Source organism: Protopterus annectens, chromosome 9.part0, assembly GCF_019279795.1.
Source record: "Protopterus annectens isolate FY-2018-M chromosome 9.part0, PAN1.0, whole genome shotgun sequence".
Taxonomy (NCBI): Eukaryota; Metazoa; Chordata; order Ceratodontiformes; family Protopteridae; genus Protopterus; species Protopterus annectens.
In genome coordinates this window covers 13,054,129-13,080,637 of record NC_056743.1, presented here as the reverse complement: position 1 = coordinate 13,080,637, position 26,509 = coordinate 13,054,129, and the positions used below count along the sequence as shown (strand labels likewise).

The following is a 26,509-nucleotide window of genomic DNA, read 5'->3' as shown; positions in this document are numbered from 1 at the left end:
AAAAGAAGATCCTTAATTTAATGTCACTTATTAATCTGCTGGCAAGCTCTCAGGGGTCTCCAGCAGTGAAGATCGATCAGCAGTGGTTACAGCAGGGCTAGGCATCGAAGGGCAACAGTGGCATGTAGAGGTTGCTCAAGGAAAGACAAAGGCTGACAACAGGTAATAAATGCAAGCACAATGGCAGATACAAGGTCCTTCCATATCATCACATAGGATATGCCTGGGAAGTAACTGGATTGTCTTCCCTGTCTGTACCTGTTACAGGATTTAACAAGTATTAGCTGGTATTCTCTTTTTGTCGTCTTTTCCCACTTCAAAATCTGACAGGTACAAGGTGGGGCTGAGTGTTCATGACATGAATTAAACCCACAGCTAGGACAGCTGTTTAATCAAAGTCTTACCTCTGGATACGTACCCAGGGAGTGGCGCACTGCAACTGTGGTACCACTTCACAAAGGCGGTGCCTCCACCGACCCTGGAAATTACCGGCCCATTAGCTTGACAAGCCTTATCTGCAAAGCCATGGAGAGGATCATAATGGACCTCATAAATAAAGACATAGGGAATTTGCAGACTTTGGATCCAACCCAGTTTGGCTTTGTCAAAGGCAGATCATGCCTTTTAAACTTGGTTGACTTTTTCGAAACAGTCACCAAAGCCATTGATGAGGGAAAGGCAGTCCATACAGCCTACCTCGATCTGGCTAAGGCCTTCGATACAATATCCCACTCGGGTATCATTGAAAAACTCATCAGTTTAAATGTCAACCCATACATCACAAGATGGGTTGCAAACTGGCTGAGTGACAGAACCCACAGGGTCAGAGTTGCTGGCGCCATGTCAGACTCAAAGCCTGTCACAAGTGGTGTCCCACAGGGCTCAGTCCTGGGCCCACTCTTGTTTGACATCTACTTTTCCGAAGTACAAGCAAACACAGGAGGGTTATGGCTGACAAAGTTTGCAGATGACTGCAAACTGGGCGCCATAGTAGAAAACACATCTGACACAGATATCCTTCAGAAGGGTCTCACAGAAACGGATAACTGGTGCCAGAGCCACGGCCTAAAGTTAAATGCCAAAATGCATAGTCATACCCTTCGGGAAAAACAAGGTTACCCCTAGCTACCAAATAGGTGGCAATCCACTGAGCACAGAAGAAGTTATCAGGGACCTGGGGACCCAGGTTGATAGTAGTCTGTCATTCGACACCCATGTAGCTAAAGTAGTTAGGAAGACCTTCTACATTGCCCACCTTATCATGAAGGGATTCTCATCTAGATCAAGGGAGGTCATAGTCTCCCTTTACTCATCACTCATCAGACCAATGATTGAGTACAATGCCCCATTCGGAATGTATCTGACCCGACACTTGCAGCAGCTGGAGAGGCCACAAAAGTTCCTCACCAAAAGGATAAAGGGTCTCAAAATCTGTCCTATGCTGCCCGACTGAAAGAACTCCAGCTCTATTCAGTCGCTACCACTTGCTCAGAGGTGACCTTTGCCTAACATACAAGGCCATGTCAAACCCAGATTTGATGAATATGCTTCACCTCAAAAATCTAGATCCATCAGAGCCACAAGGGCGGGAGACTTAAACCTTGACACGGCTATTAATAGGACGTGCTGGAGGGATAGATTCATCACCCAAAGACTCCCTATGCTGTGGAACAAAATCCCGGTACATGTGAGGCAGAGCACCTCGCTGGCCTTGTTCAAGAGAAATCTTGACCAATGGATTGGAGATCGCAGATATACCCCAGGGATTACCTCAGTGTCACTGCTCGACAGAGGCACAGCAAAATAATGGGTATAGTTCCCCATACTAAAGGGGTGGCGTAAGCCACAAAACTATGGGCTAGGCTTGTAAATGCCCTCGGGCAGATAGCCTAGTATGAACCTATGAACCTATGAACCTATGTCATCACATATACTATCCATAGGATTACCTGACATTCTTTTCACTGACAGGTACGAGCATCAGTAAGTATTCCTTACCTGTCATCACTCCTGACATTCCTATGGAATTATCTGGAATTCTGTTTGCCTGCCTGTACCCACTACAGGATATGACAGATAAAGGCTAGAATCACATTCCTTTCCTGTCATTACACTGGGTAGTCCTGAGGACTTATCTGATATTCTCTTCCCCTGCTTGTATCCACTATAGGATCTGACAGTGAATTGAATGACTGAGACAAGCATTCATCATTGCAAATGTACATCAGTTGGACACTCCAAGTGTATAGAAGGCTACAAATCACACTGTTGTTTGAAGGCACTGCCCTAGATGTGAGCTCAGCCAGGCTTGCCTGCAGAGTTAGGTTCTACTGCCATGACCATCTGGGTCACTGGATACCACAGCCCCACTCTTTTTAATGCTCCTAACCCATCAGGACTACTGCTACTTAATGTTACATTCCTGCAGTATAGTGTTTTAAGAGACACAGCTATTTTTTTCTGGTGAAGCTGTACACGCAGACTCCTCTCACCCATGTTTCTTTGTTTTGTTAACTTCTGCTTTTCACATTGTTCCCCAGTGATAGGAACCTAATTACCACCCCCTTTCTTTGGCCAGATCATGAGGATAGAAGTTTTCTGCCACTGACTCGGTTGTCAAGCTTTTCTCCTATTTTTGTATGAATGGTCCCTTAGTAAGCATGACTCCACCTGGACACTCCCCCAGGACATTCACTACACTGCTTGTTGACATCATTAGCACCACCAGTTGGACCTCAATCCCCCCAATTACCACAGGGGGCACAGTCACATTTTGATGGATCAATATCCCTAGAAGGACAGAAGACAACTGGCTTTCATCCTCCTAAACCCACTTTCGTGATAACACAAACAGATTCCCTTCCTTTATGCATAGGATGGCCCCATAAAAATAAGAATATGAGAACATACAGTGAAAGGTATAACTTTTATCCTTAAAAATGTTATCAGAGTACACTGAAAGACAGAATTTTGATGCTAACCAGCTGTTACTTAAATCATCACACTAAGCTACATAACTACTTATCATTTAGGAGTTTCATGTGCTTATTGTCCAAAAGGGCGGGGTGGTCAATTAACTTCTTCTGCACTATGTAACATATCTCCCTGAAATGTCTGGATACAAACAAGCAAAATCTGAGGGTAATGCTACTCAATGCTAGAAGTCTAAACCTCAAAATGCATTCAGTCGAGGCACTCCTTAAAATGGAGAACATCGAAATCTCTGCAGTGACAGAGACCTGGTTCAAGGCTCAAGAGAGTACCCCTGCATTACCAGGCTATAATTCATACCACACCTTTCGGCCACCTAACTTGGACTGAAACACTAAAGGAGGAGGCGTGTCCATATTCATTAAGGATCTCTACACCTCCAGGCTAGTTGCTCAGCATAATGCATCCAAGATTATCCAAGTGCAACTAACTCTGGACGAGACCGCAATCCAAATTGTAACTTGCTACAGATCCCCCAACATGCCCCAGGATTCCCACTCCTCATTTCTTGATACACTGGAAAATATCAGTGTACAACCCAACACCCTAATAATGGGTGATTTCAACTACCCCACCATTAACTGGGAAAACTACTCATGTACCAACTCCTTTGCTCAACGTTTTCTGGAATTCATAAATTCCAACGTCTTGGATCAACTTATCTAAACCCCCACCAGGGGCAGCAATATCCTAGACCTGGTCAATACTAACATGGGCGACCAGTGTTCCACACCAGAGGTCAATTCCTCGTTGGTCAGATCCGACCACAAGCTAATCACCCTAGACATCCACATCCCGCCCCCACCCCCCATTAGGGAAACCACCGTAAAAAATGTCTCCAAAGGCAACTTCACGCCTCTTAAGACAGAAGTGGCAAACTTCACGACACCCATGCAGACGGACAATAGAGGTATGACTTCTGAATCCTACACAAATGCACTTTATAAGCACTTACACGTGTGCATGAATCATGCTATCCCTAACAGAACCAAGATGCTAACCTCCAAAAAAAAGGAAGCCAGTCTGGTGGTCCCTTGCCATAAACAAACGCTACAGCAGAAGAAAGAAACTGTTGCAAAAAAGAGTAAAATCTCGTGATTGGAGAAATTCCCTGGTCAACCTCAGTAAGAAGCTGAGATCCCTCATAAAACCTCCAAAGCTAGATACGAAAAAAAAATCACCACTGATTCTAAAGACAGCCACAAAGCATTCTATAGCTATGTCAAGAATCTCAACGGCAACACTCAGATCTGCTCTGAGTTACAGCACAATGGCACTAAATATACAGAATCAACCGATATTGCCAACATCCTGGCAGATAGGTTCAGTGCTAACTTTACCCCCCCCCCCCACCCCCTAAAGGGCCCATTTTTGTATCGGAAGAATGCAAAGTTCCTGTAATCACGGCTGCACAGCTTAAAACCACACTCTCCAATGCTAAGAACACAGCATCCATGGGATCTGACAACATCCCACGCTGCATTCTACATGAACTACAGAATGAACTGGCACCCCACCTAAGCACCATGTTCAATCACAGCTTCACCTCAGGCTTTGTGCCCACTGAATGGCGCACAGTGACACTTATTCCACTCCACAAAAGGGGAGCCACCACGGACCTTCCCATTAGCCTAATGAGCCTGGTCTGCAAGGCCATGGAACGTATCACCATGGAACTTCTAAACAAAGACATTGGTAGTCTCCAAAGTCTGGACCCCACCCAGTTTGGGTTTGTAAAAGGAAGATCATGTCTCCTAAACCCGATAGACTTCTTTGAAGCAATCACCAAAGCCACAGATGAGGGTAAGGTGGTTCACACAGCCTATCTATATCTCGCCAAGGCTTTTGACACCATCCCCCACTCTGGAATTATAGATAAACTCACTAAACTAGGCATAAATCCCTATGTCACAAGAGGGGTTGCAAACTGGCTCACTGACTGAACCCACACTGTGAAAGTAGCAGATTCCAAATCTAACTTCAAACCAGTGACAAGTGGAGTACCACAGGGTAAGTTTTGGTATATACTTTTCTGAAGTACAGGCTAACACAGAAGGTCTTTGGCTAATGAAGTTTGCAGATGACTGCAAACTAGGAGCCATAATCAAAACTCCTAACGATGTGGACATCCTACAAAAGGGCCTCATTGAGACAGATGCCTTGTGTCAAAGCCATAGCCTCAAGGTCAATGCCAAAAAGTGCATTGTCATCCCCTTTTTTAAAAACTCTGTACCCATGAGCTACTACATAGGTGGTAGTCTACTTAACACTGAAAGTGTGATAAGAGACCTTGGCACACAGGTGGACTGTAGTCTCTCCTTTGATAATCGCATTGCCACAGTAATCCTTCTACGTGGCACAACTCATCACAAAAGGTTTCTTATCCAGGAAAAAAGAGGTCATTGTTCCCCTCTACTTGTCACTCATTAGATCCATTATAGAGTACAATGCCCCTTTTGCTACAAAGCCGAACTGGGTAGGGTCCAGTGTTTGGAGGTTCCCAATGTCTCTGTTAATGAGTTCCATGATGATGTGCTCCATAGCCTTGCAGACCAAGCTAGTCAGGCTTTTAGAGCGATAGTTCCCGGGGTCTGTTGTGGCTCCACCTTTGTGGAGCGGAATGACTGTTGCTGTGCACCACTCTATGGGTACGTAGCCTGTGGGGAGGCTGAGTTTGAACAGTGTGTTTAGATGAGAGGTTAACTCGTCTTTGAGTTCATGTAGGACGCAGCCTGGGACACTGTCCGGTCCCACTGATGCTGTATTTTTGGCTTTGGAGGGGGCTATTTTAACCTGAGTGTCTGTGATTCCAGGGGCTCTACATTCTTCTGGTATGGTTATGGGCTTTTTTGGGGGTGAGAGGGGGGTGAAGTTTGCACTGAACCTGTCTGCCAGGATGTTGGCAATATCGGTTGGTTCAGTGTATTGTGTGCCATTCCGCAGCAACTCCGAGCAGATCTGAGCATTGCCACTTAGATTCTTGACATAGCTAAAGAATGCCTTATGGTTATCTTTGGAGTCCTGGGCAAGTTCTCTTTCAAAGCTCGCCTTGGACAATTTTATGAGGGTACGTAGTTTCTTGCTGATACTGATCAGGGATGTCTTCCCTTCTTGGGATTTTACTCTTTTCTGTACTAGTTTCGTCCTTCTATTGTATAGCTTGTTTTTGGCAGGGGTCCACCAGACTGGTTTCCTTTTCTTGGAAGAGTGAGTCTTGGTTTTGCTTGGGATAGCACGATCCATGCATTTTTGTAGGTGCCCATAGAATGCATTAGTAAAGGATTTTGCAGCTTGGACAGCGTTATCCTTTAGCATGGGGATTTGAAAATTTCCACCTCCGTCTTAATTAAAGTGAATTTTGCTTTTGAAAAGTTTTTCACAGTGGTTTCCTTGTCCGGGAGTGGGGGCAGAATGTGGATATCCAAAGTGATTTGTTTATGGTCAGAGGTAACCAGCAAGGGGTTGACCTTCGGTGTGGAACACCGGTCGCCCATGTTGGTGATGACCAGGTCCAATATGTTGTCACCTCTGGTGGTAGTGTTGACCAGTTGTTCCAGGGTGTTTGAGTTTATAAATTCTAGGAAATGTTGGGCAAGGGAGTTAGTACTTGAGTACTTCTCCCAGTTAATGCTTGGGTAGTTGAAATCACCCAATATTAGGGTGTTTGGTAGGACCTTTATGTTACCCAGTGTTTCCAGAAATGCGGAATGGGGGTCCTGGGGCATGGTGGGTGATCTGTAGCAAGCTACAATTTGAATTGCAGTTTTGCCCATTGTTAGTTGCACATGGATAATCTCTGAAGCATTGTGCTGTGCCACTAACCTGGAGGTATGGGTATCCTTGATGAATATGGATACTCCCCCGCCTTTTGTATTTCGGTCCAGGTTCTGTGGCCAAAATGTATGGTATGAGTTGTAGCATGGTAGTGCTGGGGTGCTCTCTGGAGCCTTAAACCAGGTTTCTGTTACTGCACATATATCGATTTTCTCCATAATAAGGAGTGCCTCGAGTGCATGCATTTTGAGGTTTAGACTTCTGGCATTGAGTAGTATTACCCTCAGATTTTTGTTACTTGTGCTATTTATGGCAGTGGGTCTGTCTTTTGAGCCTTGCCTAAAAAAAGCAATATGGGGGTGGCAAGAGCCTTGGCCAGTATACGAAAACCTAAGGGTGACAGGTGCACGCCGTCTCTAGTGAAGCAGCGTGGCTTGTCGAGCATGTAATCCCAGGCAGACAGACACTGGATCCCCTTTGAATGACACCAGAAACATAGCCAATTGTTGAAATTGATATTTTTTTCTTTATACTGTGGTATCATTCTTGGTGAGGGCAGGATGCTACTCAGGGTCAGGGTCATACCGGACTGGGCTACGTTATCAGAGAGCTCTTCCATGTCTCTTTTCATGTAGTCCAGGGAGGTACGGCTCAGGTCATTCACACCAACATGGACAATGACAGAGTCGTATTTGTACTTTTCTGGAGTGACCTGAGTGCTTGTGTTATGTGGCGGATCCTGGCACCTGACAGGCAGCTAACAGTAACCTTCTCCTTATTCAGCCTAGTGAGTTGGACGTCAGTGTGCCTGACTATAGAGTCACCTATTACTAATGTGTTGGGTATGTTATTTTGCCTTGAGGGCTGTGATTGCATGGCACACTGGTTTTGTGAAGTATGTGTTGCATAATGAGAAGGAGAATTTGTTTTATTAATAATACTAATGTCAGCATTGCTTTATTTTTGACAAAATAAAAATGCAGTGAGGTATGTTTTTTCATTATCATCTCATTAAAAGTGGCACGTGTTTATGTAAAAGACACGCAGAAAATAATCTCATTGTAATCAGCTGAGCATCTGCTTGTAATGTCTGTTCTTATAAAACCAAACAGAAGCTGTTTGTAATGTCTATTCTTATAAAACCAAACAGAAGCTATGGAATTTCATCATTTGCCCATAGTTTACCAAAAGAGAAACTCTGATTTCCCAATTCCCTGCCTAAATCAGTACTCAATATCTGCTATCAGTGCTAATTTATCTAATCATATGCACATCCTTTGAGCTCATTTCAAGGCATAGTTTCAAAAATATGCCATAGTGCGGGTCCTGTTGTTAGAAATTCCAGGGGGCTTACAAATTCTTCACGCTACTAGCTCAAATGGTAGAGTGTAAACCCCAGTTGTAATAAAAGCTTTTTTTAAAATGATGTTTAAAAACACAATTCAAGAAAACAAATGCGTCCAATGTTAAATCAGTACAATAAGGTACTAGCATGCATAATTACTTCATTATGTGGAGACAGTTTGTCCAGAATTAACTACCATACATTTCAAATGCCATTTTTGTAAACTGAGGGCAGAGATTACACTGACATGGAAAATCAGGTACAAATATTTCATCATAGAACTAACAGTAAGTATGAAGGCTGCATTGTAAGGATCTTGTTCAATGAGCAAGGTGTTTTCTAAAGGGCTACTTCAAATGTGAAAAGTGACATACAGAAATATAATGACTTTCAAATATTTACCTTCCTGACAACCAACATCCGAGAAGATTAAAGACTTCTAAAACCTGGCTATCTGCACCACATAGTGATGGTATTTTAATTTATTGTTCTTCCAGCTGCTAGTTTTGCAATTTGTTTGCGTTTCTAACACAAAAAGTAAGCAACTTGGCAGTGATATCTCATTAGTTAAGGTGGCACATCTGTTCAGCAGGCTGGAAGCAACATAATTCTAACTCAGACCTTCATGCCCTACAGAGCTAAGTACAGCAGTCCATAAATTTGTATCAGTGACCCCAAGCTTTACTCCCTAAGTCAGTAAGGCACACATAGTAAGGGAATATTCTCACTAGCTTAGTACTGTCCCAGGCAATGGTGTTAATCATAGATATGTGTCTTAATGTGCAAGGGACCTGACCAAGTGAACAAACTCCTAGTCCCTAAATTAGATGGTATAGTCCAGGAATGGAAGAGAACAGAGAAGCCTTGGAGGTAGTTACCTGAGCTTGTATTGCAGAATTTATTTATTTACAAGGTAGCATATCCAACACTTCAGTCATGAACCACAGAGGTATCATTTCCCTTGTTTCTAATTCACAGATTAGTGGTGAGAAGATGTTACAGAACATATTATTTTACTAAATATTCTTGAAAAAGAGCTGCTCTCCTTGTAAGGAACGTGTGGCCTGACCACTGTTAAAAAATATATTTGATTAATATCCAGCTGGATTCTTTGTAGGCATTATTTATGTTCTGTTAGAATGCTCATTGGGGTAGTGGAGCATTTTTAGTGGGGTCCTGGGAAGAAAATCTCCGCTGTGATCTAAAATATCATTAATGTGTAGCACGAATACATATTTTTACAATACAGTACTTGGCAACAAATCATGTTGTCTAACAGGGCAGCTGCACGTAACAGTGAATGGGGAATGCATAACAGTGGATGGGGAATATGGGGAAACAGGAAATTTACACCGGGCTTGGCACCGATATCCCTTATGGACAGAGGTAGCTTATAAATGCCTGGTCCTCAATGTCATATTTAGATACAGGATGTCATTAGCCTCTCAGGCAAACTTTGCTAGTCTTAGAAAGGCCCACCAGGTCGTCCACCTAGTGATAATATATGAATCTAAGAAACAGGCTGCAGCACAGCCAGCGGCCATATTTACATCAGTGTGCAGTTAAAGTAGTAAAGTTACACCATTCCTGTGTGTGCACCCTGTCTGAGACTCAAGGTGAAGGTATAGCATGTGTTTGACTTGCTGCTTACTGCTGATAGGGCAAATCTGAGCAGTTTTTAACAAATCTTAGCAACATGATTTCAAACTATGGCATCCCCGAAGTACTATAGGTTCTGGACTGTTGTTAAAATGAAATGATTACCTGCTAAGCAGACATTTCTAATGTGACTAACTGAATGGCACAATGGTGCAGCAGTTAGCATTACTGCCTTGCATGGTTTGGTTCTCCATTTCATTTTCCTTCTGGGGTGTATTTTGCATCCTGTGTCTGTTTAGGTTTTCACTGCAAATTCTGGTCAGCTGTCCCCAAAACTGCTAACAATGGTGTGCACATATATGCATACATACATCCGTGTGTGTATGCAAAAGTGTGTGTATGTGCGTGTGTACATATAAATATGTTTACATATTTATCCTTTGATTGCCTGGTATCCTCTCTAAGGCTGTTTTTTTATGAAGCATCTTTCTTTCTTTGAAAGGCTCAGGCCGTCATTGCAGCCAACACAATTTAAACAAGTATCAGAAAACACAATTTAAAACAAGTATCAGAGAACACAATTTAAAACAAGTATCAGAAAACACAATTTAAAACAAGTATCAGAGAACACAATTTAAAACAAATATCAGAGAACACAATTTAAAACAAGAATCATAGAACACAATTTAAAACAAGTATCAGAAAATGAGTAAGTACATTATTCCAGTCTGTGGTACTTGTGGATAACAGCTCAGAAATAACTGGGATATGGTTCATGTGGTTCTAGTTATGCATTAAACACAGTGCCTTATTACTGAGTCTGTTAATCAAAGCAGTGGACAGAGCAAAAGTGGACTCACTTCATTCATGGTCTCCTCCTCCAGAGCATCTTTAAGGTAAGGTTACAGTGTCAAATGGTTACTGTGATGTGCTCACAACAGGACTACATGGGCCACACATTCATTACAAGGATAACGACTCTTTCCTTCATCTATCTGTAAGCTTATGCATTGTATTATAGTTTTAAAAATACAGTAGAACAGTTTCTGCTTCACAGTTCATATAAAACATCCATATGAACTGTGAATTCTAGATGTTGAATGAACTATGAATATGTATCACCTTCTGCTGTTAAAAGAATGACAACAGAAACCTCCTATGTGAGGCAGGTTTACTGTAGTAAGTACTGTGATATGTTTAAAGGAATACGGTCTACACTGAAGGGCACACGTTATCCTTGATAGGGTATCGAAGTACTGTGATATGTGTAAAGGAATACGGTCTACACTGAAGGGCACACGTTATCCTTGATAGGGTATCTAAGTACTGTGATATGTTTAAAGGAATACGGTCTACACTGAAGGGCACACGTTATCCTTGATATGGTATCTAAGTACTGTGATATGTTTAAAGGAATACGGTCTACACTGAAGGGCACACGTTATCCTTGATAGGGTATCTAAGTACTGTGATATGTGTAAAGGAATACGGTCTACACTGAAGGGCACACGTTATCCTTGATAGGGTATCTAAGTACTGTGATATGTGTAAAGGAATACGGTCTACACTGAAGGGCACACGTTATCCTTGATAGGGTATCTAAGTACTGTGATATGTTTAAAGGAATACGGTCTACACTGAAGGGCACACGTTATCCTTGATAGGGTATCTAAGTACTGTGATATGTTTAAAGGAATACGGTTTACACTGAAGGGCACACGTTATCCTTGATAGGGTATCTAAGTACTGTGATATGTGTAAAGGAACACGGTCTACACTGAAGGGCACACGTTATCCTTGATAGGGTATCTAAGTACTGTGACATGTTTAAAGGAATACGGTCTACACTGAAGGGCACACATTATCCTTGATAGGGTATCTAAGTACTGTGATATGTTTAAAGGAATACGGTCTACACTGAAGGGCACATGTTATCCTTGATAGGGTATCTAAGTACTGTGATATGTGTAAAGGAACACGGTCTACACTGAAGGACACACGTTATCCTTGATAGGGTATCATGCTAAAAGCTGAATTTTATATTGGCCAATCTGTGCTGTAGTGTTTTAAGAGGCACTATCATGTGATACTAAGTAGTGTGTCTCTGTGTCAGGTAACTGCTGTGAGAACTGTTTCTGTACAGCAGCTAAGAGAAGCTTCTGGGAGCAGATTGCTGGAGAAGGCTTTTCAAAAGTGATACTGTCTAACAGATTTCTTAACTTACTGGCTGACAAAAAAAGCACATGGTGCCAGAATTTAAACTGCTGTTGTTACTGAGTCTGTTTAGATAAGCTACTGATGAAGTGAGCCTGTGCTGTTAGCTTGACAACATGTTATGTGTGCCGAATGGATACTGAATCTCTGTGCACATGGGTGGGAGTGCAGGATTTACTGTAGTAGTATTAACCTCATCTATTACTTCCAACACATTAGGCCCTGCTATCAAAAGGGAATTCCCCATCTTGTGCTGACTGCATCTACTACTACACACAAACAGACACAAGATATAGGCAAACGCGTGTACACATAGATGCAGCCACTCAATTTGTACGTGTGTGTGTGTGTGTGTGTGTGTGTGTGTGTGTGTGTGTGTGGCTATATAGAGATAGCTAAACACACACACGCACATATCATTTTTATTTGTCCCTTTGCTGTTTGCTGCCTTGTGATCTAATTCTGGCTTGTTTCTATTAGTAGCTACCACTACAGATGAGCTACATAGATGTAGCAGTACAAATTTGCTAATATAATGCACATGTATGCACATGCTATTTTTATGTGGTCTAAAGGAAATACAAAATGCATGCCCAGCACCGGTAGTCGTACAGTATCACTGTCTTTATCAGCATTTGTATTACACAACCAAAATAACCACACAGCACCAGGCTGCAAATATACTCCCTTCTAACACAAACTGTTTGCTTTCAGGACATACTGTAGCTGCAGCAGGTGTTGTGATATCAGAATAATTTGCACTCTAATTTTAACACCAAAACCATGATTGTGCAGTTTCTATTTTGATCATTTATTTTCTTTTTTTTTGCTCATGGGATAGGGAGGTGAACACATAAGCAGCCAACTAACATTATGATTATTACCTCTTTGTTGTATTCAGTCAGAATGCTCTGTACCACTTCCTGTTCATCCGTGTTTAGTTTCTGTAAGATCGCATCCATTTCCATCCTAGAAAGGGAGGGAGGCTGGACAAGAAAACAGCAGCTGAGAAAGAAGCTGAGCACAAAGTCTCCACTGGGTTTTGACTTGGGAGTGTCTGAATGTTTGCAAGGAACTGAGCCATGCAGCTCCTCCCCCCAACACGCAACTCATTCAGCATTACATCAAGCAAGGGGTGGGGATTACATGCTAGGGCAGGGAAAGAACTGATCTGCATTTAAAGGAGCCAACCCCCAGAATGTAGACATTTCATTACGTAACTTTACACCCTTCACCTGTAATTAGACAAGGCATGGTATCATCTGATCTTTAAAAAGGCAGTCATCCTGTGCGTATGTATATGTGTGATAGTGTGTGTGTGTGCTCCCTTTGGGAGGGGAGGAGGTCTGTTTTATATCACAAATGAAAGCATGCCTGTGCACATCTGGTTTGTTGGGGAAGACTCAGTGCCCTAATGTGTGTGTGTGTGTGTGTGTGTGTGTGTGTGTGTGTGTGTGTGTGTGTGTGTGTGTGTGTGTGTGTGTGTATATATATATATATATATATATATATATATATATATATATATGTAAAATCGGTCAGTTTGTTTAGCAGTCTAATCTTGAAGTGTTGCCATATGTGCAGCTATACTTGCATGAATGAACGCATTTGTGTCTCCTTGCTTGCACATAAACATCCTAGATATGTGCATATAAAGTGCATTACATTAGTATGGAGTTATTTATATATCTAAAGAACAGCTTCACTTAGGACCGCTAATGCACATATATACCAGAAGACATTCAGCTAAGCTGAGAGAAAAAAACTGTGATAAATAAGGAATTAATGGTATATGAACATATAAAGAAAGATCAAAGATAAATACAGGAAATAACTGTACAATGATGAAGAAAAAATGAAAAAGTTACTACTTGCTAGCAGCAGTTAAATGTATGTCAGTTAGTGTCTGTAAAATCCTAGAATAAGAGCTTTTGTCAAAGTTAATGTAAAACTGACTGGATGTTCACCTAGTACCATGCCTTGAATAACATGTAGAACATGTCGCCTTACAACCCCTATGATTCACATATGATTTTACAAACATGCTGTAAAGGAACAGCTGCAGCTGGTGGCCTCAGTAGGCATCTTTTGTGGAGGATTTGATAACACGGTAATTGATTTTATGTTTATGAGATGACCAAGAAAAGACATTGCCTGATGTCCAGAAATTTACTCATCAGGGACCATTGTTATTTCTGAATATGATGGCTACTTACAGAGGTGCAGAGTAATGTTTGTATAGTATAGTAGATTCCTTGTGGGGTGACAGTAGACACTGCCCCCCACCCACACATAGCACACAATAAACTCATGGAAACTGTGTCACATAAAATGTGGCCAGTGAATAAGTCAAGCACAAGTAATACGAAAACGAATTAACCTAACACAGCTATTAATATAACAGCTGTAATCTGATAATTACAAATAATTGTACTTCATTTTAAAAAAGTCCCTCTTTGTAAAGTTATTACGTAGCTCAGAGCATGTGCCTACATTGGTTTTAACTCAGGTGGATGAAGAAGATCCCACTGCACTTACTGAAAAGAGCATAACAAAGTTCCTTGGTGCACTAGCCATATTTTCCGCATAGTCAGAATGAACACCACCTCTGATCTTTTTCTCCTGATGTACTGGGTCAACAAGGTATAAATACATGTGTATATAGGTTTTCTATTAAAACATCGAACATCAGAACGTAAACCTATCAGAAATGCAGTTTACATGTTCGATGTTTGAAATACAAAGTAGGGTGAAATATCGGTCACTAATGCAGGCAAAGTCGAATTCGACTTCTGCAGTCTGGTGTCCCCTTTGCAGCAGTACGTATGGACTGGATCCATACTGCACAGTGCTGACAGTCATGTTTTTGCAGGGGGGCAAGCCCTCCTGCACCCCCCACAACCAGTGCCACTTATATATTCCAACTCCGAGATCGCACTACAGTGCGGAAAAGGGTAAATATCCCGATCCGCACTGTCCCACGATCTCAATACAAAACATCTCCCACATATCCACAACCTGCTAGACTACATGTTACACCGATGGTGTAATGGTCGACTGCATAGTACCGAATGGTGTACTACAGTCGGTCTTCCAGAGTCGACATTACAACCATCTACCAAAGGGTTTTCTGCATTCCAAATACCGCACATGTAAGTTTCACACAAGGCACGTTCAATATACTGATACTTTCACGATTACCAGTTCACCGAACCGTAATATTAAACCAAAAAACACTGCAGCACAGAAGCACGCTACAGTGGGGATAAGGGACTATACCTGTTTCCTCACTGTAGTGCGATCTTGGAATAAGTATATATAAAGTAGCGGGGGTGTGGGGGTGCATCCCCTGACATGGGTGGTGCAGGGTGGCTTGCCCCCTGCAAAAAATATCCTTGTAGTGTTTTTTTTGGTTTAATATTACCGGTTTGGTGAACTGGTGATCGCAAAAGTGCACTTTCATTTAAGTGCACTTTCACAGAAATGGAGTCGTACTTTTTCTTTTTGAAAGCATGAGCTTTCAATGAGAAAAAGTAGAACCATACATACACACACACACATATATATATATATATATATATATATATATATATATATATATATATATATATATATATATATATATATATATATATATATATATATATATATATATATATATATATATATATATATATATATTTATATATATATATATATATATATATATATATATAGGGCGAGATACATTGAGACACACTGATTGCACAGACCTTACTGTGTATCATCTGCTTGGCTGTGAAATCTGGAGTTTTCCTAGAAACCTGAGAGGCCACCTGTGTCATCCTCTGCCCAAATTGGGGCCTCAAACAAATGCAGAACTAGACAAGCTGATTTCATTGCTTTCTACATTGCACAAGATATGGACCAGGCATTACTACACATTTAAAAAAACATGTATAGCTCTCCTTAGTGACCACTAGTATGACGTTCATAAGGGCCATAGTACCAGCAATGCTCTGCTTTAACTTAATAACATCACTTAGGACAAAGGGATGGAATTTACAGCTCATGTACACAGCATAATATGCTAGAATATACATCCAGGTGTTCACTGTTATTAAATCTCATTTCCACGCAAGGAACATTTCTAGAATTAAACAACCAATTCCACATTATGACACAGTGATACACGTTCTGTTACCTCCATGGCTTCTTTACTGCAGAGTTCACTACCTGGTCTCTGATACTGACCTTGTCTAACTGCATTGGGTGCAAAATTCATCAGCATACAAAATATTGTTTTCTTACTTAGGGAGGCCTGACTGGCCTTTTCCTTTGTACCATAAAAATAAATAAATTGTTGGCCCCTGTTACCAAGTTTGCCAACTTCAGTGTGCTGTTGAGGGGCTGGTAATGATTCCACTAATAAAGACAGACTTTTTATGCCATCATAATCTCTAAATCTGTAGAATTGCTTCTGATAACAATTTCTCTTTTAGGAGGTCATTGAAATAGGCTCATAGGAAGTTAATAGGCTACTGGCTCTGAGGCCCTTACAAGCCTAGCCAATAAATGAGTCCATGTTCCGACAGGTCATCACCCGATACCTCTGTCTAGCAGGGACACAGGTGGAATCCCAGGGGTGTATTTTCTGTTCCCCATCCAGTTATCCAGGTTGTCCTTAAAAAGGGTTAATGAAGTATTCTGCTTGACATGGAGAGGGAGTCTATTTCACAGAAGGGGGAGTCTCTGGGACACAAATCTGTCCTGCCAACAAGTCCTATTGATGTCACAGAACAGGTTGAGGTCGCATGTGTGGTTTACTTGAGTGGAGCTAGACTCGCAGATAAGCAGCAGTCCCATCAAAGCGGGGTCTGAGATTGCTTTGAATGCATCAGAGGTCACCTCTGAGAAGTCTGTAGGAGACTGAATAGAGGGACAGGGCCTTTAGCCTATCTGTGTAGGAAAGATGTCTGAGGCCCTGGATTCTCCTAGTGAGGAACCTCTGTGGTCTGTCCAGCTGCTGCTGCATGTGCTTTGTGAGGTACATGCTGAAAGAAGCATTGTACTCAATAATGGGCCTTATAAGGGAAGAATACAGGGATGTTATGACCACCTTGTCCCTGGATGAGATACCCTTACTAATGAGGTGGGCCATGTAGAAAGCTTTCCTTACAATGGAGGCAATATGGTGGTCAAAAGTCAGTTTGTTATCAACCTGGGTGTCCATGTCCCTCACAACTGATTGAGTGCTTAGGACCTTTTTATTAATGTGAAACTTTTGGGGACATCACTCTTCCCCAAAGGGGATGATGATGCATTTTTTGGCATTCAGTTTGAGGCCATGTTTCTGGAACCAGTCATATGTTTGGTTGAGACCCTCTTGGAGGATGTCCACATCACTAGGGGAACTAATGACAGTGCCCAGCTTACAGTCATCTGCAAACTTGGTCAGCCATAGCCCACTGGTTTTGGCCTGCACCTCACAAAAGTATATCCCAAACAACAAGGACCCAAGACTGATCCCTGGGGTACATCACTTGTTACGGGTCAACTGCTAGAGGTGGCTTCCCCTATTTTGACTAGGTGGGTTCTATCAGTGAACCAGTTTGCTACCCATCTGGTAACATATGGATTGACAGTTGAGAAAATTTATCCATTATACCAGAGTGGGGAATAGTATCAAAGGCTTTAGCTAGATCAGGGTAGACAGTGTGCACCATCTTCCCCTCGGTCCATGGCTTTGGTGACTGTCTCAAAGAAGTCAACCAAATTTAGCAGGCATGACCTCCCCTTGATGAAACTAAACTGTGTGGGATCATGTATTTGGAGGTTTCCAATGTCCTTGTTAATGAGGTCCATGATAATCTGCTCCATGGCCTTGCAGATCAGGCTAATTAGGCTGATAAGTCTATAATTTCCTGGATCGGTGGACGCTCCACCTTTGTACAAAGGGATGACAGTAGCTGTCCTCCACTCAGCTGGGACAAAGCCAGTATTGCAAGTTCCTGTTTGAGTTCATGTATGATCCAGCCTGTGATGTTGTCTGGTCCCATGGAGGCTGTATTTTTTTTTGCCTTTGAGAGGGCAATGATGACTTGCTCTCTAGAAATAAGGGGGGGGGGGCAGGTGCTGGGGATGTCCTGATTTACTGATGGGGGGGAAGAGGGGTGAAGTTTTCACTGCACCTTTCTGCCACCAGGTTGACTATATCTACAGCGTTTGTGTATGTGGTGTTCTTGACTACCCATTCTGAGCAGATCTGGGTGCTTCCCTTGAGTTTGCAGACATATGTGAAGAAGGCCTTGTGATTACCTTTAGTAGATGTGGCCAGTTTGGACTCAAATTTGCTTTGGGGGATTTTACTAGTGCACTTACTTGCTTGTTTAGACTAAGGACAGATTGCTTCCAGTTAGGCACCTGTTCCTTCTTGGTCATGGACAGCAGTTTTTCCTTTTATTATAGAATTTATTTATTGCAGATGTCCACCAGACAGGTTTACTCTTCCGTGAGAAGGAGGATTTTGTCCTGTCAGGTATTCCTGATTTCATGCAGCTATATAAGTGCTCGTATAGTATTTTGGTGTAGGTTTAGGCATATGTGCCAGTTCCTATGGAGGGGGATGGAGCCGTGAAGCTGTTTATACCTTCCCTCAGGAGGTTGTAATCAGCTTTTGAGAAGTTTTTTGTTTGACCCTAAATAGGGGGTGGTTGGGGGAGATGGTGACTTCAAAAGTGACTGCTTTTTGGTCGAATCTTACCAGGGAGGATGACACTGTAGGGATACTGCAGTGGTTACTCATGTTGGTTAATACCAAGTCCAAGAAATTTTCACTTCTTGTGGGGATGTCAACCAGCTGGACCAACGCATCTGCATTGGCAAAATCAAGGAATCTCTGGGCATTTGTGCTTTGGAATGAGTAGTTCTTCCAATCTATGGTTGGCTAGTTGAAGTCACCCAGGATCAGGGTAATGAGTTGAATCTTGATAGATTCTATGAGGTCCAGATAGGTGAAGTGGGCATCTTGAATCAAAGTTGGGGGCCTGTAACTAGTTATGATTTGAGTAGGGGTCCTGTCAATGGTTAACTGCACCTGGAGTGTCTCCTCTGCATCATACTGTTTAACCAGCCCAGAGGTGTGTTTGTCTTTTATATGTATTGCAACTCCACCTCCTTTTGCTTTGCTAACTACAGTTTGGGGTCTGAATATATGATAGGATGAGTATCCTGGTATGGCTGGGGTGCTCTCTGCAGCCTTGAACCAGGTTTCTGTGACTGCACAAACGTCAGCATTTTCCAGGGTTAAGAACGCCTGCAATGATTGCAGTTTCATGTTTATACTCCTTCATTTAGCAGCATGACCTTTAATTTGCGTTTTGATTAAATTTTCATGTTGGTAGTTTAGCCCTCATGGGTTTGCCTAAAAAAGGCACTATGGGGTGGCAGGATCCTGAAGCCCAAGGGAGACAGATGCAGGCCATCTCTGGCAAAGCATTGTGGTTTGTCAGTCATGTCTTCCCAGGCTGTCAGGTACTGGATCCCCTTGGAATGATGCAAGAAACTAATCCAATTGTTAAAGTCAATCATTTTCTGTTTGTATTTTGGCATCATTCTGAGTGACGGTAGAATGCTGCTTAAGGCAAGAAACATACCTGGCTGGGACACATTCAGTGATCTTTTCTGTCTGTCTTCATGTAGTCCAGGGAGGTACATCTCAAGTCATTCACACCAACATGGACTATGACAGAGTCATAATAGTACCTGTTCTTGAGAGACGAGTGCATGGGTGATATGGCAGATTCTGTCACCTGACAAACAACTAACCGTGACTTTCTCCTTATCCATTCTGGTGAGCGGTACATCTGTGTGTCTCACAAGGGAGTCTTCTATGACTAATATGTTGGGTTTATGTTTAGGCCTTAGTGGATGTGAGACACAGGTGTGTGGACTATGTGTGGTGTGTGGTGTGGTGGGCAGTGGAGTTAGCTTGTGTTTTTGCCTCAGAGGTTTCTTTTGTTTGGGTATGTTTTTGTTGAGGACCTCCACATATATATGTGGGTGTGTGTTGTGTACGTGTGGATGGTGTCTGATGTGTGGTGTTTGTGTTGACAAGCTTCTCAGTACCAGATACTGGCTTGTGAGGGAGACAGCATTGACTCTAGGATCTTAATGTGACTGCATATCTCACAAATTGTGTTCCTAGGTGGTAGTACTAGAGGGTTGTCCAGGTACATGAGGCAGTTGCTATACCGTCTCAGGATGCCCATATCAACCAGACTGGCAGGAGAAAGCGAGGGAAATTGTCCATCCATATTTGTCAGAAACTGAGGGAGGGAGGCCAAAGAGAGCTAAGAGGGTAAAGGGTGAAAGGTCTAAGAGTAGCACTACTACATGATCACACAAGTGCTGCTAAGGGAGAATGTGTAGCTGGAATACCCCATAAAGGGTTTCAAACAGTGTAGATGCAGCTCTGGATACAGCAAACCTGTATCAGACTATGTTACTCAATTTAAGGGTTAAAGGCAACAGTAAAAGTCACAGAAAACACAGATTAACCACTACAGACAAAAACAGAACTCGCAGTATGAAAAAACAGTTAAACAGTGATGAGCTGCAGTAAATAGGAATGAAATACAGTTAATCAGTCAATTTGCTGTAAAACAGTGCAAATGTGATAAATTAGCTCAGAATCACAACAGCAAAAAGCAGCTCAAATAAAATATAAGGGTTCTGACAAGCAGTAACAAATGCGGCAAACTAAATGCAGTTGATCACCTAAGCACGAGCAATAATGAAGTAGGGAGAGGCACAAGGTTTTTTTTTTTTTGGTACTTCCTTATTATTTTTTAATTCAGTAGCTTCTGGTTGAATCTCTGCAAAGACTTTTGGAACTAATCTTGAAGTTTAATTTTCTAGCATTATTGATCACTGATTTTCCTTTATTTTCTGTTTTGATTTTATTACATAGTCAGTGGATTATTATTTATTATTATTATTATTGTGTGCTGAAAAAGTGTAAATGGTTTGAGAACAGTACAGTTTTGTACCTACCATAAATGTAGATGTTCGAGTGTAAACACTGCTGCAGTCATTACAGTTGGGTTATCCTGCCGTCAGGCAGTTCCCCAGTCAGCCTGAGTTCCAAAGTCTTGGTCCGCCGTCAGTTACTGTCGCCTCATCCCTGACTTCAGTGCGACAGGGGCATAAAAGATGCAGCCGACTCCATTTTCTTCAGTTTTTCTTGCCCCAGATGTCAGGTGCGCCCAAATAGGTAGGCAGTTCAAATTGCTAGTAAAATATACAAAAGAAAAGCAAACAACCATTTTTAGTTATCAACAATTACTCCCCATAGGTAGTAAGGGGTAGATGACCTAGGTACGTACCAGCAAGTAAGAGGGGAAGGAGAGGGAGGGTAACCTGGACTGCAGCAGTGTATACACTCGAACATCTACATTTATGGTAGGTACAAAACTGTACTATGTTCATCGTGTTACACTGCTGCAGTCATCACACTTGGGTGGAATCCCAAAGCTGAGGTAGGGAGGCTAGATCTATAAGGCATTAGGGTTGGCTATAAGGCCCTGCAGCACAGCAATGGCGAAGCCAGCTCTGGATATGGAGTATAAAGGCAAATGGTAATGCTTGGTGAAGGTATGCACAGAACTCCATGTTGCTGCTTACAAAATATCCTTGGTAGGTACTCCTCTGAGGTAGGCAGTTGAAGTGGCTGTTGCCCTGGTGTAGTGAGATCTAATGCTGCTAGGTACAGGTTTCCCATGGTGGGTATAGTAGAAACGTATACAATGTCCTATCCATTTTAAAATAGTTTGTTTTGAAATGGCTTTTCCCTGTGCTCCTGCAGCATATGCTACCAATAATTGCTCAGATTTTCTGAAAGCTTTGGTTTTGTCCAAGTAGAAGCATAACTGCCTGTGAATGTCCAAAGAATGTAGTAGTCTCTCCCCTTTGTTCTGTGGTTTTTGGATAAAAAGTTGGCAAGTGAATAGTTTGGTTTAGAGCCACACTTGATACCACCTTTGGCATAAACGTAGGGTTAGTTCTTAAAGACACCCTGTCCTGGTGGAAAATGAGGAAAGGTTCCACTGCCATTAGTGCCTGTAATTCTGAAACTCTTCGTGCTGATGTTATTGCCAGTAGCAGAGCAGTTTTCCAAGAGATGTATTTTAATTCTACTGTGTTAGCTGGCTCAAAAGGAGGTAAAGTTAATTTTTCCAAAACAAAGTTGAGGTCCCAAGTTGGTGTGGGTGCTCTACGGGGCAGTCTTATGTTTTTAGCCCCTCTGAGGTACTGTTTGAGCAAAGGATTACAAAAAATTGGTGGATCCGTGTTGTAATGAGCAGAAATGGCTGAGGCATGGATCTTGATGGATGAGAAGGAGAGGCCCTTGTCCAACATCTCAGTTAAGTATTGCAGTATCTGAGGAATGTTTGGGACAAGAGGGTCAAGGCTGTGAGCCTGGTTCCAGGCACAGAATCTCTTCCATTTATCCGAATAGGCTTTCCTGGTGCTAGGCCTTCTGGCCTCCAGAATGACATCCATAACAGCTTTGGAGAGAGGCATTGCTTGCTTAACTAAGGAATTTTCCATGCAGCTAGGTTTAAGGTCTTTAGCTGGCTGTGAAGTATCTGATTGTTGTGCTGTGTCAGCAACTTTGGGATTTGAGGCAAAATCCAAGGTGGTTCTTGTGCTAAGTTCTTTAAGATTGGGTACCAGTACTGGCATGGCCAGTCTGGTGCAATCAGGATCATCTTTGGCTCTTCTTGCCTGGCTTTTATGAGTACCTTTGGAAGGAGAGGGAAAGCGTATACTTGTAGATTTTTCCAGCTGAATGAGAGGGCATCCACTTTCCATGCTTGTGGATGGTAGCTCCTTGTGTAGAATTTCTGTAACTGGCAGTTTATTGGGGATGCAAACAGACCTATGTCCGGGCTCCACCACTTTTGTGTTATCATTCTGAATATTTGTGGATTCAATTCCCATTCGTGGGGGTCCATGATGTTTCTGCTTAGGTCGTCTGCCAGTGTGTTTTTCCTCCTGGCAGGAATTGTGCTTGCAGATGAACTTGGTAGTCTAGAGCTGTGTTCCACAAGGTCATGGCTTGTCTGCAGAGGGGGGTAGGAGTGTGTGCCCCCTTGCTTGTTTATGTGGTGTTGTCTGTCTTTAGTAGTAGTTGTCCTGGATGCAGCAGGTACTTGAAAGCTATAATTGCATTTTGTACAGCTAGCATCTCTTTTTGACTGATGTGGAGATGTCTTTGCTCTGCGGGCCACTTGCCCTGAATACATTTTCCTGCCATGTGTGCTCCCCAGGCGTAATCTGATGCATCTGTTGTCAGTGTTTGCCTGGCTGTGGGTTGAGTAAAAGGCTGTCCCTTGTTGAGGTGACAAGCTTGAGCCCACCTTCGAAACTCCTGTTGAAGGCAAGGAATTAGTGGCATAACTGTTTCCAAACTTTGACAGTGTTGAGACCATACATTCTTTAGGTACCATTGTAGTTTTCTCATATGCAGTCTGGAATATGGAATTAGTAGTATGCAAGATGCCATGTAGCCCAAGGCCTGCAGAATTTTTCTTGCAGGGTGTTGGGTCTTTGTTGCCATCAAATGAAAATATTGAGTCAGTTGTCCTTGCTTGTCAGGCATGAGATAAGCCATCTGGGCCGTTGTGTTCAAGCTGGCACCCAGGAATATTATCTGTTGTGAGGGCACTAGTTTTGATTTCTTTTCGTTTACTGTGTACCCCAGGCAACTTAATAACTTTTTTTTACATACACCAGATGCTTTAGAAGAATATCCTTGCTCTCTGCTTGAATCAGGCAATCGTCCAGGTATGGATAAATATGAATTCCTTTTTGCCTGCAAAATGCAATTACTGGTGCCAGGCACTTTGTGAAGACCCTGGGCGCAGTAGATAAGCCAAAGGGCAGTGCAGAGAATTGATAGTGCATTGAACCAGCTAGAAATCTGAGGTATCTTCTGCAGATTTGTCTGATAGGGACATGCAGGTATATCTCCTTGAGGTCCAAAGTCACGAGCCAAGCTTTCTTGCCCAGCATGGCAAGAAGCTGCTGTAGTGTCAACATTTTGAATTTCAGAACATCCAGGTAAGTGTTTAGAGAAGAAAGGTCCAGAATGGGTCTCCAGGCTTTGTCCTTTCTGGGAACCAGAAAGAGTCTTGAGTAAAATCCTTGTCCTTGCTCCTGTGGTGGTACCTTTTGAATAGCTATTATGTCCATGAGTGCTGTAATTTGTTTTTGAGCTTCTGCCCATTGATTTGGTGGCAGATTTGGCATTCCTTTTAACCTTGGCAGAGTGTGAAAGTGGAACCTGTAACCCTGAGATACAATGTTGAGAACCCATTTGTCTTTGGTGATGCAATGCCAATTGAGATAGAAAAGTGCCAGTTTTCCTCCTAAGGGGGCTGCCAAGAGAGAGCTGTTTGGCAGCTGTAGTGGGAAGTCATTGAGGCTGCTTTTTATAAGGTTGTGGCCTGTCTTCCCCTTCTTTCTGGCCTGGTGTACCCCATTGTCGAGGCCTGTAAGGGCCTTGTGCCTGACCTCTACCTCTTGGATGTCTATATCTGCCCCTTTGAAGTTTGTCTGTGACTGGAAAGGACCAATTCTTTGTTGGCCAATTTCTGCTAAAACAAGGAGGCTGAACCTGTAAGAAATCCTTCACCGTTTGCACAGATTTTGCCTTATCCTCCATCTTCTTTAATACCTACTCTGCCTTAACTCCAAACAACACATTCCGCTGCAAAGGTGCATCCAATAATTTTGCCTTAACATGATCTGGTAATGTATGTTCTTTTAACCAAGCATGCCTTCTAAGGACAGAGCCTGTAACTGCTGCTCTACAGGAGGCCTCTAAGGAATCAAACCCACATTGCAAAGTATGTTTTCCCACTTGTTCAGCTGCATTTCTTTAAAATTAGGAGGATCTGAATCTGGAAGCATCTTTTGTTTCAAATGAGACATCAAAAATTGCTGATATTTTAGCATGTGAAACTGGCAATTTAAGGCTCTCATTGCTAAAGTTGCAGACGTATATACTTTCTTTCCCCATCTGTCTAATGCTCTGGAATCTCTGTCAGAGGGAACTGGGTTTTTTGCTGATGAGGCCTTAATCCCTTTGGATCCCTGAGGAATAGTTTCAGGGTCAACAACAGGGCTTTTGTACAGAAATTTGTGAGAGTCAGGGACTCTGTAATATCTATCAAGGTTTAACTAGGGCTGGGGGTAAGGAGTCAGGATTTAAGCTGAATTCCGTGTACACATCATCCACAATATCTAACACTGGCGGAATGGCAAGGGGTCTGTGTTGAGGCAATAAAAGGAAGTCTCTGAGCCTTTTCTTGGATTCTGAGGAATCCTGGCCTTCCCAATGGAAATGCTCCCTCATGGTATACAAGGTCTCCCCAAAGGAGTAGTCCTCAGGTGGAGAGGCTGATGAAATTGATTCCATGGCATCAAAATCCTCATAAGGGGGTAAAGAATATCCTAGGTCTGAGGATGAATCTGAGGAAATGGACACCTGGTCGGAAGATTCATAGTCTGCATCCTGTCTGGGCCTTTTATCAGGAGGGGGATGGGACCCCCTGATCAGGGTGATTAGGTCTTCGGCCATTTTTAGCATTTGTTTCTTAGGCATGGAAGCCTGTCCTGGAGAATGCTGTGTCTGTTTCTTTGTTTTTAAGGGGGGCTTAGACTTAGCAGAGGGTTTAATGGTTAACTGGGTAGGTCTGAAAACACCCTCTGAAGCTGTGGATTGCTCAGCTACTTCGGTTCCCTCTGAAGGGTTAGTTTCGGTAGGCTGAAAACCTAGAGCATCCAAAGGTCCAGCCAGCTCCACGTGGGAGTCGGAGGCAGTCTGTGGATCTGTGGAAGCGGTCAAACCAGAGAACCGGCGACCGGCCTAGAAGAGGCCTCGTCGTCAGTTTTGGGCCTCGGATGCCTGTCCTTGTCTTTGCGCTTTTTATGTATACTGGTCATCGGGAGTTCCGACAGCATGGTGTAATTGAATTTTCTGCCAAAATAACGTTGGGCAAAATCAAACCGACATTTAATAGTGCACTTGTTAAACTTAGCACAAAACCGACAACCAGTGACGTCGTGGTCTGGGCCTAGGCATGGAATACAATAGGAGTGGAAATCCTTATGAGGTATTTGCTTCCCACAAGAAATACAGTTATTAACTTTTACTGACATCGGTCTGAGGCAAGAAAAAGTTTCCCCAATGGGGTAATTAGCTTTGTAGAAGACTTCGGTTCTGGATTGGGGAATGAAAATCTCAGGAGTCGGCTGACCGGCACTTGCGAACTGCTTCTGCTTTGGGCACCGCGCGGCAAGAAAGACTGAAGAAAATGGCGTTGGCTGCATCTTATATACCCCTGTCGCACTGACGTCAGGGAGGAGGTGACAGCAACCGATGCCGGACCAAGACTTTGGAACTCAGGCCGACTGGGGAACCGCCTGATGGCAGGAAAACCCAAGTGTAATGACTGCAGCAGTGTAACATGATGAACATCCACATAAATAAAGTTTAAAGTTTGAAACTTATTTACAGATCGGTGGATGCTGACGAGC

General features: G+C 42.7%; 1 protein-coding gene across 1 annotated transcript in view; it reads right to left on the bottom strand.

Moving 5' to 3' along the window:
- The window catches only part of LOC122811013 (synembryn-A-like), a 1,010,573-nt gene extending 997,567 nt beyond the window's left edge, over positions 1–13,006 (bottom strand). Inside the window, exon 1 of the mRNA XM_044082526.1 lies at positions 12,808–13,006. Within this exon, the coding sequence (XP_043938461.1) occupies positions 12,808–12,891 (84 nt within the window). The 5' untranslated portion in view covers positions 12,892–13,006. The remainder of the gene's footprint in view (positions 1–12,807) is intronic.
- Between the last annotated feature and the right edge of the window lie 13,503 nt (positions 13,007–26,509).